We start from the raw sequence: 14,040 nt of genomic DNA on the forward strand, positions 1-14,040 counted from the left end.
GACTGCTTATCATGCTCCTATACACAGTCTGATCAACACTCTTACCTATAGGATCATGTCCTAACTTAACACTTGTGCTCATGGGTGTCCTTGTGTGTTTCTTACCGTCCAAGTCATATCTCTTCACAAGGTCTTTGGCATATTTTGATTGAGAGATAAACAGCCCACAATCAGTTTGCTTCACTTGAAGACCGAGGAAGTAACTTAGCTCTCCTACCATACTCATTTCAAATTCTTGTTTCATGCATTCAGCAAATTCAAGAGCAAGAGAGTCAATGGGAGAGTCAAAGATGATGTCATCAACATAGATCTGAGCTACAATTATAGTTTCTTCAATATGTCTAATAAATAAGGTTCTATCAGCACCACCTCGTGAGAACCCGTGCTTAACGAGATAAGTGGTGAGTCTATCATACCAAGCTCTAGGACCTTATTTCAGACCATACAGTGCTTTATTGAGTTTGTAGACATAATGAGGAAACTTAGGGTCAATGAATCCTTTCGGCTGTTCAACATACGCCTCTTCTTGAAGTATTCCATTTAAGAATGCACTCTTGACATCCATTTGATATCTTGAACCCTAAGGTATATGCAACCGCAAGAAGAATGTGAATGGACTCAAGACGAGCAACAGGGTCAAAAGTCTCATCAAAATCTAACCCTTCAACCTGAGTGTACCCCTGGGCAACTAGTCTAGTCTTATCTCTAGTTATGGTACCTTGGTCATCAGTTTTGTTCTTGAAAATCCACTTAGTACCTATCACATTACAATCATTAGGCTTAGGAACTAGATACCAGACATTATTTCGAACAAATTGATTAAGCTCCTCATGCATGGCATTCACCCAGCATTCATCTCTTAGGGCTTCCTCTACTTTTTTAGGTTCAATCTGGGATACATAGCTAGTCTATGTTAGGTTATTTAGAACTCTCTTTCGTAACCTCATACCTTCATCTAAATCTCCAATGATGTTAATCTTAGTATGATTAGATTTAACCCTGGAAGATGGTTCTCTAGGAAACTTAGACTGATCACAATTTGGTAGACCCTAATCAGAGATGTTTTCAAAGGAGCGTGGAGATTTTGGAATTGATTGCTCTTTATTTTCAGCAGTGGCTCCTTGATCATCACTTAAATCTTCTATGTCAACCTCATTTTCAGCACTCTCTCCCTTGGTAAAGGCGTCATCAATAACAACAATTACAGATTTCAAGACACTCTGAGTACGCAAGTTGTAAACTCGGTAGGCTCTACCATTCTTAGAATATCCTAGAAAAACCCCATCATCACTTTTGGAATCAAACTTGCCTAAATTTTCTCTATCCCTCAGAATGTAACACTTGCTGCCAAACACACGAAAGTATTTAACAGTAAGCTTCTTGTCTTTCTAGATTTCATAGGGAGTCTTGTCTATTTTCGGTCTCAGGTATACCCTATTTATTATGTGGCACGTGGTGTTAATGGCTTCACCCCAGAAATGCATGGCTAGATCCTTGCCGTGAAGCATGTCCTTAGCCATTTCTTGAAGCACTATATTCTTCCTCTCAACAACTCCATTTTGCTGTAGAGTGATTGGTGAGGAGAACTCATGATTAATCCCCTCCTCCAAACAGAAGTTTTCTAGATTGAAGTTTTCAAATTCTTTCTCATGATCACTTCGAACCCTAGAAATGGAAAGATTTTGTTCAATTCTGAGTCTTTTACATAAAGACTTAACCAGATCACCCTTCTCAGATTTTTCTCTTAACGGTTCAATCCAGGTGTATCTAAAAATGTCATCTACCACAACTAGAATATATCATTTGCCTCCTAGGCTCTCCACTCTAGATAGTCCCATTAAATCCATATGGAGAATCTCTAAGGGTCCATTTGTCAAGATTTTCGAGATTCACTTATGGTTTATCCTGAGTTGCTTTCCTTCACGGCTTGCACACAGCATTTTCACTTTGATCAATCTTAGGTAAGCCATCAACAATCTTCTTTTTGACCAATTTAGACAGACTTCTGTAATTAACATGATCGAGCCTTTGATGCCAAAGTTCAGACATATCAATTTTAGCACTACTGCAAACATAGTTCGAGTTTGGGAGAACTCCATAACAGTTATCAAATGTTCTAACACCTTTAAGAACAATACCACCTGAAGGGTTATAAACAGTGCATCTCTTTTGGACAAAACTCACTTCATAGTCAGCATCACAGATTTGACTAATACTCAACAAGTTGGACTTAAGACCCTCTACGTAAAGCACATTAGATATTGTAGGAAGTCCAGAAATGGTGATGGAGCCTTTACCTCGAATGGGTGCCGTAGCTCCGTCCCCAAAGGTAACTACACCACTGTTGCAGTCATCAAAAGTAGAGAATAAGGCCTTGTTACCACACATGTGTTTAGAACAAGCACTATCAAGATACCACATGCATGTATTTTGAGTCTTATATGCTCCATGAGCAACAAACTATTTTAGATTCTCAATATACTCACCCACATCAGATTTCTTTACCCAAACTTTTCTAGAGGTCGAGGTGATCCTAGTCAACCTTGTTACCATCTCAGTTAAGTGACTAACCTGATTTGAAAGGAAGTTTACTTGACTAGGGATATTCTGACTTCTATTCCTATTTGCTAGCTTTCGATATCTAGGTCTCGTGTGACCTAAAGCACCACAGTGATGACAAGTGGGTATGAACCTAGGTTCAGATGCACGTGAATGTTGATCCTGAAATTTAGGTGTAGAAATCTTATGGGCTCTAATGGCCTTCAGTCCAGTGAAATTCTTGTCTTTGGATTTTGGATTGGTTGAAATATTAGATCTGTTGGAAGCGGGGAGAAATGTGGTCTTGGACAAACTAGACACTTTGCCATCACTCTTCACAAATCCTAGACCTTGCCTATTTCCAGCTGATTTGTTCATTCCTAACAGATCGTCTAGTTTCTTAGTTCCACTCACAAATGACTGCAGTTGAGTAATGGATTTCTCTAACTCACAAGTTAATGTCTTAACCCTATCCTCTAATTTTTCATTTACACACTTCAACTCACTAAGATTCTTAGATGAGATTTGAAGATCATTAGTGATTTTCTCCTTCTCTCTCTCAAGCTCGTCTACCCTCTTAAATAGGGCTTTATTTACCTTTTGGATCTTGAGACTTTCCTTAAACAGAAGTTGATAAGCCTCATGTATATCCGTCTCATCCTTAGAATCATCACCGGACTTGTTACTCTCTACCTCCTCCTCAACCTTCTCACTCTCCTTATCTGACTCGCTCTTGACAATAGATACAAAAGCCATATAGCCCTTTTCCTCTTCACTGCTTGAAGAATCACTTTGTTCACTTGAGTTAGAATCATCATCAGTCAAGGACACAGCTAATGCCTTGCTCCTTCCCTTCTTTAGATTGTTCTTAAAACTAGGACATTTATTCCTATAGTGCCCAAATCCCTGACACTCATGACACCTAACCACTTGAGATTTCTTACCAGGATTCCTAGCAGTTGATTTATCATTCTTCTCTCTTTCTAATTTACTAGGGGCTCCTCTCTTTTTCTCTTGGGACCATTTCTTGCCCTTTAAGACTTTCTGAAATTTCTTCACAAAGTAGGCAATCTCCTCATCTCTAAGAGTTTCTACGTCAGATGACTCAGACTTTTCTTCCCTAACAGTGTTCAAGGCTATGGACTTGTTTTTCCTCGGTAATGAAATGGTGAGTTCATCGATTTGAAGGGATCCTACGAGTTCTTCTATTTTAACTGTGTCCAGGTCCTTTCTTTCTTCAATAGCTGTAACTTTAGGTCTAAATCTCTCGGGCAAGGACCTAAGAACCTTCCTCACAATTTTGGACTCGGGAATCCTCTTACCTAGGTTGAAACTAGAGTTAACAATCTCATTCAATTTGGCATAGAACTCATCAAAAACTCATCATCCTTCATCCTGATTTCTTTATACCTTGAGGCCAGCATTTACAACTTAGAATTTTTCACAGTTTTAGTTCCCTTATGCGTTGTCTCTAGAATGTACCATACCTCTTTAGCAGTTTCGTACATTGACACTCTCCTAAACTCTTCAAGAGACACAGACATAAATAATGCATGGAGACCTTTACTATTCCAGTTGCATTCAGCCAATTCATCCTTAATTCAGCCAATTCATCCTTAGTCCAAAGGAAAATGTCAGTTGGGGTTACAACACCCGACACAGTTCTGGAAGGAGGTTTCCAACCATTTTGTACACTCACCTAGACACGTTCATCTAGGGACTTAAGAAAAGTACGCATTCTAACCTTCCAATAGACATAGTTGCTTCCGTCAAAATACGAAGGCACAGACAGCGATTGACTCATCTAGACAACTATGGGTTAGGACTCGAGATTTGGCTCTGATACCATTTGAAATATCGTAGTTCGACACAATTAACACCTAGAGGGGGGTGAATAGGTGTTTATGCAGAATTTTCTTTTTCAATCAATCAATAATTGCAACATGTCACAAATATTAATTTGTCCAGATTAGTTCACATGCTTTACTATCCTATGTTTGAATACCGGTAATAAATTAATTGCAGAAAAGTAAATAACGTAATTGTTTGATGACGGAAAAACACCAATGTGGGTAAAACTCCGGGCCCAAGCCAGTAGGAATCCACTACAAACGAAAATACAACTTACAATCTGCCAGACTCAACCCACACTGGTTTTTCTGATCTCCTGACTATAATTTCCTCAAAGCCTTCCTAGAATGTGTGATCCTGCACCAACTCCCAACTCCTAGCGCTCCTGGATTGCATGCTACACCGATTCCTAGCTCTTGATTTCGTCTATCTCCTGTGGATTCAAGAGAACCACCTGTTCTCTAACGATCGGGACTTCGATCTCCTTCTTCGATCTCCAAGAATCAACAAAAGCTCTGGAAGGTTGTGTTGTGGTGTTTGATGAATGTTGATTTGATGTTTTTGAGTGATTGGGCAAATCAAATATGGGATTGAATGAGAGAATCAAAGTGTGGAGAGTTTTCTTCAATTTCAATCCTTAAGAGAACGTCTGAAAACCGGCGCAATTTTATTTATATGAAGTGTATTTGGACATTTGGGTCGGGTTAAAATGTCGAAAAAATGAAAATAGAGTTTTATGGGTAACACCATCGCTCGAGTGAAAAGCGAGCAAAAAGCGAGCGACGCTATTTCGCTCGAGCGAAGTGGGGGCAAGAAGTGAGCAACGACCTTTTTATTTTTGGCTCTCGAGTGACCACTTGGTGAGCAGCTAGCGAAACTTCAACGACACATCTTGCCCTACTTCATAGCTCGAACTCTAGCATACTTTGACAAAATTGCAACTTAGTCCATCATCTTTTACACATGTACAAAATGACCCCTAACCTTTAAAAATTGAAAAATTGACCCCAAACTTTTGAGCATTTACAATTTTACCATTTTGTTCATAGAATAGCCAACACGAAATCTAACACACATATTGGTCCTCAAAGGATGATGGGGCTTTATACACCGAAGGGGTTTGAAACTCCAATTCTTTATCATCCTGAGTTGTACATTGGGGTGCTTCTTTCTGGGATTTTGATGGCGGTTTAAACTGTAAAAATTGCTGTCGTGACTCTCGGATTCAATTCTAGGGCAAGTTTCTTGAATAGAAAATTACATTAATGCAGGCTGAAAATCTAAAGAATAAACGTAGTTGTTGATGTTCATGTCTTTGTGGGTACCTCGTCATTGACATGATCTTCCTCCGATTTGTATTTACCTTCGACGTCGATGACATCTTAACAACGTCATTTGGGAGGAGTTTTTACTTAGTTGGGTGTGGGTTTGGGGGTGGGGAAGGGAGAGAGACAAAAAGTAGGAATTTTCTTTTCTAATTAATTTTTGACTTATTTTAATATAGTAAATGGAAAGTTACTATTTTACCCTCTAAAAATATTAAAACTATGGTCAAAGTCCAATTTCTCAATCAACTAATAGTCATTTGATGAATATCGTCCAAAAGAGCCCCTGCTGCAATGTTTTGAAAGGTTTTGGGTGACAACTGCAACAAATGAAAGGTTAGAGGACAGTCTGCAACTTTTTGAAAGGTTTGGGGTCTCTGCTGCAATCATCCATTTTGTTAATAAATAAACTTTGTTTTTATTTATTTATTGTTATTGCATTATTTGATATTAAGAGTAACAATGATCACTTGTAACAATATAAGTTGAGTGCTTGCATGGGAAAAAAACGCTTTACTTACATTTTGATTATACATAAAATTGTTCACAATCAATGCATAAAGGTTGACACCTTAAACTGAAAGGTTGCAGTGTTGACTGATAACTATTTGGGATTGAGATTTGTTCTTATGGCAAAAAAAAGTTTAAATAAATAGTATACTTGAAGTATATTGAAAGAATTGTGTGTGATGATTAATTCTATAGAATCAGATAGGAGATTTAAACTTCAGTTGATCGTTGATGTTTCATCTAAATACAAAAGTGAATTGTGAATATCTTTGTATTGAGTTTAATAGTTCTTTGATTTACTAGTGGTTGAAACTAATTTGATTGATCAAATATCTCAATAAGTTGAAAATTTAAGAATGAGCAAAGTAAAGAACACGAATTCGTATCATGAACCCCGAAAAATGAGTTGAGCGATTACTTAAGTATTTTATATCGAAAGATTATAAATTTGATCTAATTGTTTAACAATTGCTAAGTTTCGACATTTGTTCTCGTACCTAATTATCAAATCTCGGATGGGATGAAATACATATACAACAGGTCGGAGTAAAGTATTAGAAATATATATATTAACTTTTGTAAATATCAAATATTCTGAGAGTACAATCTTTTATCTTTGGTAAGAGAAACAAAGATTAATAATTAGATTGGAAGGCCTAGAATCGACTAGACATGATCTTATTATTGAAGTTTGGATAATATATCGTCGAACGGGTCCTTATAATAGCTTAGTAAAATTTAAATTAAGTGTAATTACTATGAAAGTTCTGAACTTGATTACAATTTACTTAAAATTCAAGGACTGCATTTATAATTATACCTATTGTGGCCTAATTGAAATTGGACTTGGACTGGTTTGTGTGTTAATAAATAAATGCTATTGTAATTTAACCCAAATTTTAGTGGGTATTGGAGTTTTAGTTGAAGTGATCTTGAAGAGATCAAAATTATCGATCGGGAAGAAAATTCGCCGCATTTTTTTAGCTTGTCGCTAGTTGGATGCTTGAGCGGCACCTACATATTTTCTATAGAGATTTGTTGCCCGCCTAGTGCTCGAGCGATAGGGTTATCTGTCCCAGGTCCGTTTCACGTTTTGACACTTTTTTGGATTCATTTTCATCTATAACTCGATTTCTAGGCTTGTATTGTTTTCATAACATTCATACAACATTTTGAGAGTTTTAGATCTTAGTTAAGAGTATTAAGATGTTGTTGTAAACATAATTACTATTTATTATAGTGGATTTCTCTTTCTCTACTTGTGGTTTTTTCCCATATTGGATTTCCACATAAATCTTGGTTTTTTCCCATATTGGATTTCCACATAAATCTTAGTGTTCTTATGTTGATCTTGCTTATTTTATTTTATCATTATCTTTCAATCAATTCATAACCAGTGCACATAAAATTTTAGTCTGCACAAAGATATGTGGATTTATTATGGTATGTAATCTACATAAGGTAGTGCTACAATCGGAAGTCTGGAAAAGGAGTGTTAAAATGAAGTAGATGCCATCTTTAAGTGCTATTTATTCAAGTTTCCCATTCATTTTTATAAAACAAATAATTGAAGAATTGAAATGAACATATTTGGTTGGATTTATTATGTTATGTAGTCCGTGCCCAATTAAGTTGATCCATAAAGCCATTTAATTCTTGAATGGGAAATAATATTATATTTTTGGCCTTGGCTGCATCACCAATTTAAGCTAAATCCTATCCTAATTGAATACAATGCTTAAGTTGGAAATTTTCAATTTGCAAATTTGATAATGTACGTATATTTAACATGAAAAAACCTTGCTATATTGGATGGGAATAGGAATAGGAATAGGAATAATATAATAGGATTTAAAAAAATAAGTTCGGTAAACATTGGCGAATAGAAACTGGAACCCTTTTATAAAGACGATATTACTTATTTTTGTGTCCCTCAATCAAATGTACGCTGAAGTTGGTGTTATGATTATCCACAAGTTCCCCATAAACAAATCAAATGTTGCTAAGTTAATTCACATACTGGAATTTAGCGGGCACTTCAGGCTCAAACATATGTAACTCTTGCTCAACCACTGGGGAAGAGAAGAGTTTAGTACAATGGCTGTCTGGTTTGTCTCAATTTGGAATTTATTATTGCTGTTAGAGTTCGATTGTGATCTGAATTCTATTGAGAGATCTATTAGGAGTTGTGTAACGATCCAAATTTTTAAGATTTAAACTGTTACCAAAATCATTTATTTTAATAGTCAAGTACGTTAAATTGACGAACACGTACTAATTTATAGGAGAATCTCATAGCTAAAATAAAATATATCCAAATTAACACAAAAATCATGTATAGCACATTTATTAACAAGAAAATAAAATGTTGGAATCAAAAAGTTTTGCCACGTTACACTGGATTTAATAATTTAATTCTAAATATCCTGGTAACAACGACTACACCTCATCGCCCACCAACCAACGACCCATTCAAATCTGTAAAAGTAGGGAAAATTGTGAGTATATGAGAATACTCAATAGGACACGAATAACAGCGCAATCCCAAATAAAAGTATTTAGATCATGCATCAGAGATATTATATTGTCATATCATATCTTAGAAACCGGTAGAGCTCAATACATATCATATATTTGGTATTGGATGGTCATATCATAATCATATCGTATTATAACTTTCATGAGTATAATATTCATCAACATAAAGAAATAAATTTAAACGGGACTAATCACTTGCACCTCGAAATCCTACCTTGATTGATGAAAAGGATTTAAATAATTTTCACGTTCTACAATTTTTCTCTACTGCTATCGTGTGTATACGCGTGATTGATATAGTAAAATATATCATAAAAAACTTCAAATATTGAATCTGAAAATGGTCTCTCCTTTCTTTTAATTCCCCAAGCGTGAATGAGGTAGTAAATTACATATACAATTTCTTGTGAAGAAAAAAGAAAAGAAAAGAAAAGGAAACGTGACTATGTCTTTTCAGATTAGGTGCTGAATGATTTGGTCTGCCAAAAATGTTTGTCAATCCCATTACTGAAAATTAGCATCTCATTACTGAAAAATTGGTGGTTACCTTTATGGTAGTGAAATTTTCTTAATTTACGGTCCCCAATTGTGGAATAATTTCACGTGATGAAAGTGCAAATGGTTGACTAGGTTTTGCATAGAATTTAAATGGAAGGCAAATTAATAATTCAAAACATTTTAAATTAAATCAAAACTTCAATTGTTATGTCTACTAACACGTGGTGGCCAACCTGTGAACACGCCAAATTAAATATTAGTCAAATATGTATTTCTTTGAGCTACGAAAACGAGAGCCTAATATATCCAAAATAATTTTTTCTCTAGTCTAAAATTCGCCATTTAATATGAGTTTCAAAACTAGTCTAATTTTGATAGGGAAATTCTCATTAAATTAATGCTTGATTATTCTACCGAAAAAAGTAACGATGTTGAAACGTATTTCACTTTAGTCTCTCAATTTCTAAATATAAAAATATAGTATATAAAACATATAAATCTTATTTTATAAAATTTTTGAGGAGTTACAAGTTGATAGTATACATTGAAAAAGTCTTGAAGAAATCAAAGATGAACAAGGAGTATTGTTTGCTTGAAGACCACTCACCATCTGCATCGTGGGTGCTCGAATGTCTTTTCTCGGTAACTTGACCACTTATTGGCCGAGCCATGGGTACTCGAGCGGTCGTGCTACCGCTTGGTGAACGCAAGGCCACGCTCAAGCGGTGGTATAATCTAGGTGAAATATGTTCGAGATCTTGGCAGTTTTTATACTCTCACACAACCTCAAACATTCCATTATTATATTAGGACTCTGCCTCTATATATATATATATATATATATATATATATATGAGGAGAAAACCTCTTGACAAAAATCATCCTACACACTTTGTAATCCTCCGAATTTGTTATAGAGAATTTCTTCTCATATGTCCGTGATTTTTTTCAAATTAAGTTTTCATGTAAATTTTATTTCTTCTCTTATTTTTTGTATTGTCGGGTCTCGTTTATTCCTAACAAACTAATATCGGAGCGAGGTTTGATTTTTCGCATGGCAAGTGTGGAGTATGAAATTTCGTTTTCGGATCACAACAATAGATTTTTATTATGACAAGTAAAGATGCGAGTTGTGCTTGCTCAAATGGATTTGAATGATGCCTTGTTAAGACTTGATAAGATGTCATCAATTTGAATGTTGTAAAGAAACAACTTAAAGATCGAAAGGCCCTATCTCAAAGGTCAAGTATGATGAAAAATATTTATTGTTGCATTTGCTGCCTTCTTCATATATGTCTTTCAGAGATATTATTTTGTATAATCGTGATACTCTCACCATAAATAAAACATAATACTTTGATACTTTATTTTTAAAAGAGAAGATGAAGCAGCATGTGTTTGGATCTAAGGCTCGTGTCAGGTGGAGATTTGTTAGAATTCGGTTATGACTTGAATTCTATCAGGAGTTCTATTGGCAGTTGGTAGTGTGCCTTGAAGAAGTCAAAGATGGAAAAGGAGTTTTATTCACGTGAAGATCGCTCGCCATCCGCACCATGTGCACTCTAGCTTCTTTTTCAGTAACTTGACCAATTGTTGATCGCGCCATAGGCACGTAAGCGGCCGTGCTACCGCTTGCTGAATGTGAGGCTCGCTCGAGCAATGGTATTATTTGGGAGAAATTTGTTAGCTATTTTGGCAGTTTTTACACTCCTATTCTACTTCAAATGCTCCATTATTTGTTAGGCCTATTGTATTAGAACTATATCTTATGTTAGGCACTTCTGTGTACTATATATATGAGGGGTAAATCTTTTGAAAAATCATCCTGCAAACTTTGTAATCTTTAATATTTCTTATAGTGAATTTTTCCTCCTCTATCCGAAGGTTTTTTCCAAAATTGGATTTTTACGTATATCTTGCGTTCTTATTCTTAATTTTATTATCATCAATTCTCATTTATTCCTAACAATTGCATTGCCTTTTAATGCTAGAAATTGCAATATGCTAAACCCCTTCAAGTAATGGCACAGACTGGCCTAGTGGATGGAGCAAAAGTGCTTTTTGGGCGTGTGGATGGCACTCTTTCTAGTGTTCGCTGGATTATGGTTAACCTTACACATCAAAATTATCTGCTTGATATATATTACATTTTGGTTAGTTTTTTCACATGCCACTGTATGATATGATTTTGTTCATTTTACAGGATGACATTGGAGATAAATCAGTCTTTATTTTTATCATTTAGCCTGAAGAGATCACCAATTGAGAATCTTGAAAGGCAAATTAGGGCTGAACAAAATTTCCAATCGAACCGGATCCGAGTCAAACCAAACCAAACTGATTTGAACCAAGCGAAGTTAAATATTCAAACTGATATCAAAATCGAGAACCGACGAATTTTGTTCGATTCTCGATTCTAGACCAAAAATCGAAGAATCGAATTTGTCTGAATTTTTAAATTTTTTAATTAAATAAGCCAAACCGTTTTAATTTTTTTTCTAAATAAATATGGTAACTAATTAGTTGAGCTCAAAAATATCATTTTCCTATTTTATTTGCCAATAAATTAAGCCCAAAATATCATTTTTTTTTTGTGTTTAGTCGAAGCCCAAATTTTCAAAAATAAAAATTGAGTGACCTAAGTTTTTTCTCATTCATTATGCAATTTTTCAAATAATTGAAGTTGAGCGGCTGCACTTCTCTTTATCTTACCTTTTTTTGATCCAATTTATTAAACGTCCTCCACTTTGATCAAGTTAAGCTTCCTCTCATACGTTTCTTATAATTTCTCACGACTCAATATATAAACGTTATAATTTATAACTAGTATTCAAAATGTTTACTGTGAGTTTACGCATTTGTGCGCTTTCCTTTTTCCCAATAGCTACCTTTCATGCCATGTTCTTTATTTTTAGCTTTTTTTCGACTGAATAGTTTCACTTTTGTTTTAGTATGCCTTCCATATTGAATATGTCATTAGTTGTGTTAAGAGTCCTAATTGTAATTGGCTTTCTCTGTATCCAAAATGTAGATTAGTTGAGTAAAACTTAAGTTGTAATTAAAGCCAAAAGAATTGGAATTGGTAGTACAAGTCTTGAAGGAGTCCAAAATGTCGGAGAAGATCACACATAATCAATGGAATGCAATTAGAAGTTTAAAGAGTATCAAAAAGCAGCACAAATTATACTCCAAATTGTAAGTCGCAACTTGCAACGCATTTTTCACTTAGAAAAATATCGAATTTGGAGAATGCCACTTAGAAAAATTATAGCCCTTCAAGTAATCTTTTCAACACACTTTGAATCACCTCAATTTGATATCGGAAAAAAAAATTATAATGAAAATACAAATGATTGCTAAGCTGCCGCTCGCCTAGAGCTAAAAGACGGTCGACATCCAACAATCCTATTTTGTTTCAAAATTTTGATTTTGAACCCCTTCTAATCCCAAACACTTTCCCCTATATATCCTACTCCATGAACGTTCAAAAGTGTGTTAAATCGTAGCTATTCCATAAAGATCATTCATATGAAGATCCATATCACATTCATTGATTTCAAAATTCAACCCTATATTTTTTTATTCATAGATTCCTCCAAATTTAGATTTGTTGATTGAGATATAAACCTTCACATTAAACCATAGATCAAAACACACAAGATCTTTAATCAAACACCCAAACTTACTTTCGCCAATTAGCCTACAAAATTACTATAGTTTTGGAAAGAGGTGCTTGAAATTTCAACACTAAAGAACAAGGTTCACAAGGGATAAAATGGTACCAAGGATCAAGAGCTAGCATGAGGAGCATGTAGTTCAGAATGGCCAAGGTTATTACAAAAAGAATGTCAGAAAGGTTAGTCGAATTTGAACAGTCAAGGTTAGTCGAATTTGAACAGTACTGTAAACCTCATTGTTTATAATGAATTGTTAACAAGAAAAGTGTCCAGACTTTATCTTTACGCAATTTACAAAAAGTCAAGCTACATGTACATCCATTATTGACAATATCCTACTTGACAACATCTCATTCATCCATTTTAAAAATCATTTTTTACATCAAATGCTCGAATTTTGACAACAAATAGTTGTCGACCATGTTTGTACAACTGCAAAATGTTATATTCAAATATAGGATAAAGTGACTCATTTGATCTAATAATCTAAAACAATTAAAAACTGACTTATTGCTTTCAGTTGATTATTTCCACACTCTGGGTTTTAGAAAATCGATAATCTAAACTTTCAAGTTGGATTAATGTAGCATAGTAAATTTAAAAAAATAATAATAAATAAATAAATTATGGTATGTAACCAAATGAAATGAAATCAAATCAATCCGAAATTTGGTTCAATAATTAAATATAGACTCAACAATTCCACTTACTAAATACTCAAAAATTCTGATTCAATTTGATTTGATTCTCTTTAAAACTGAATTGAACCAAACTAGGTCCAATCCTAACTGCGAAACTAAACGAGTAGGAAATTTTCTGGTTGAAGGCAGGCAAGAACTACATTATGTTTCTTTGAATTTGATATTCATGTGGACTATCAGAATGGTGCGGTACAAATGACTCGCAGACATCCTTATATGTTATCAGCAGAGCTGTTTTCTGTAAACAAAAGATGAAATATTCCATATAGATGGGCGTACCTTCTTGATACATGGCATGGCTAATCGTTGTCAATATTGAACAAATGCACGGATGTATCATGTCCAGAATGTCACATAACCATAACAGGTAGTACACCTGAAAAGAAACTAAAACAGCACCCA

At 34.8% G+C, this 14,040-nt stretch overlaps 1 protein-coding gene across 1 annotated transcript; it reads right to left on the bottom strand.

The window, feature by feature from the left end:
- Positions 1-1,049: 1,049 nt before the first annotated feature.
- On the bottom strand, positions 1,050-4,342 carry LOC111395263. The gene is made up of 6 exons (XM_023021249.1): positions 4,283-4,342; positions 3,967-4,133; positions 2,551-3,871; positions 1,925-2,460; positions 1,453-1,767; positions 1,050-1,344 (listed from the first exon to the last, which is right to left on the bottom strand). The coding sequence occupies exons 1-6, from the start codon at positions 4,340-4,342 to the stop codon at positions 1,050-1,052; spliced, it is 2,694 nt and encodes an 897-aa protein (XP_022877017.1).
- Positions 4,343-14,040: the final 9,698 nt, after the last annotated feature.

Source organism: Olea europaea, chromosome 6 (genome assembly GCF_002742605.1).
Source record: "Olea europaea var. sylvestris chromosome 6, O_europaea_v1, whole genome shotgun sequence".
Classification (NCBI taxonomy): Eukaryota; Viridiplantae; Streptophyta; class Magnoliopsida; order Lamiales; family Oleaceae; genus Olea; species Olea europaea.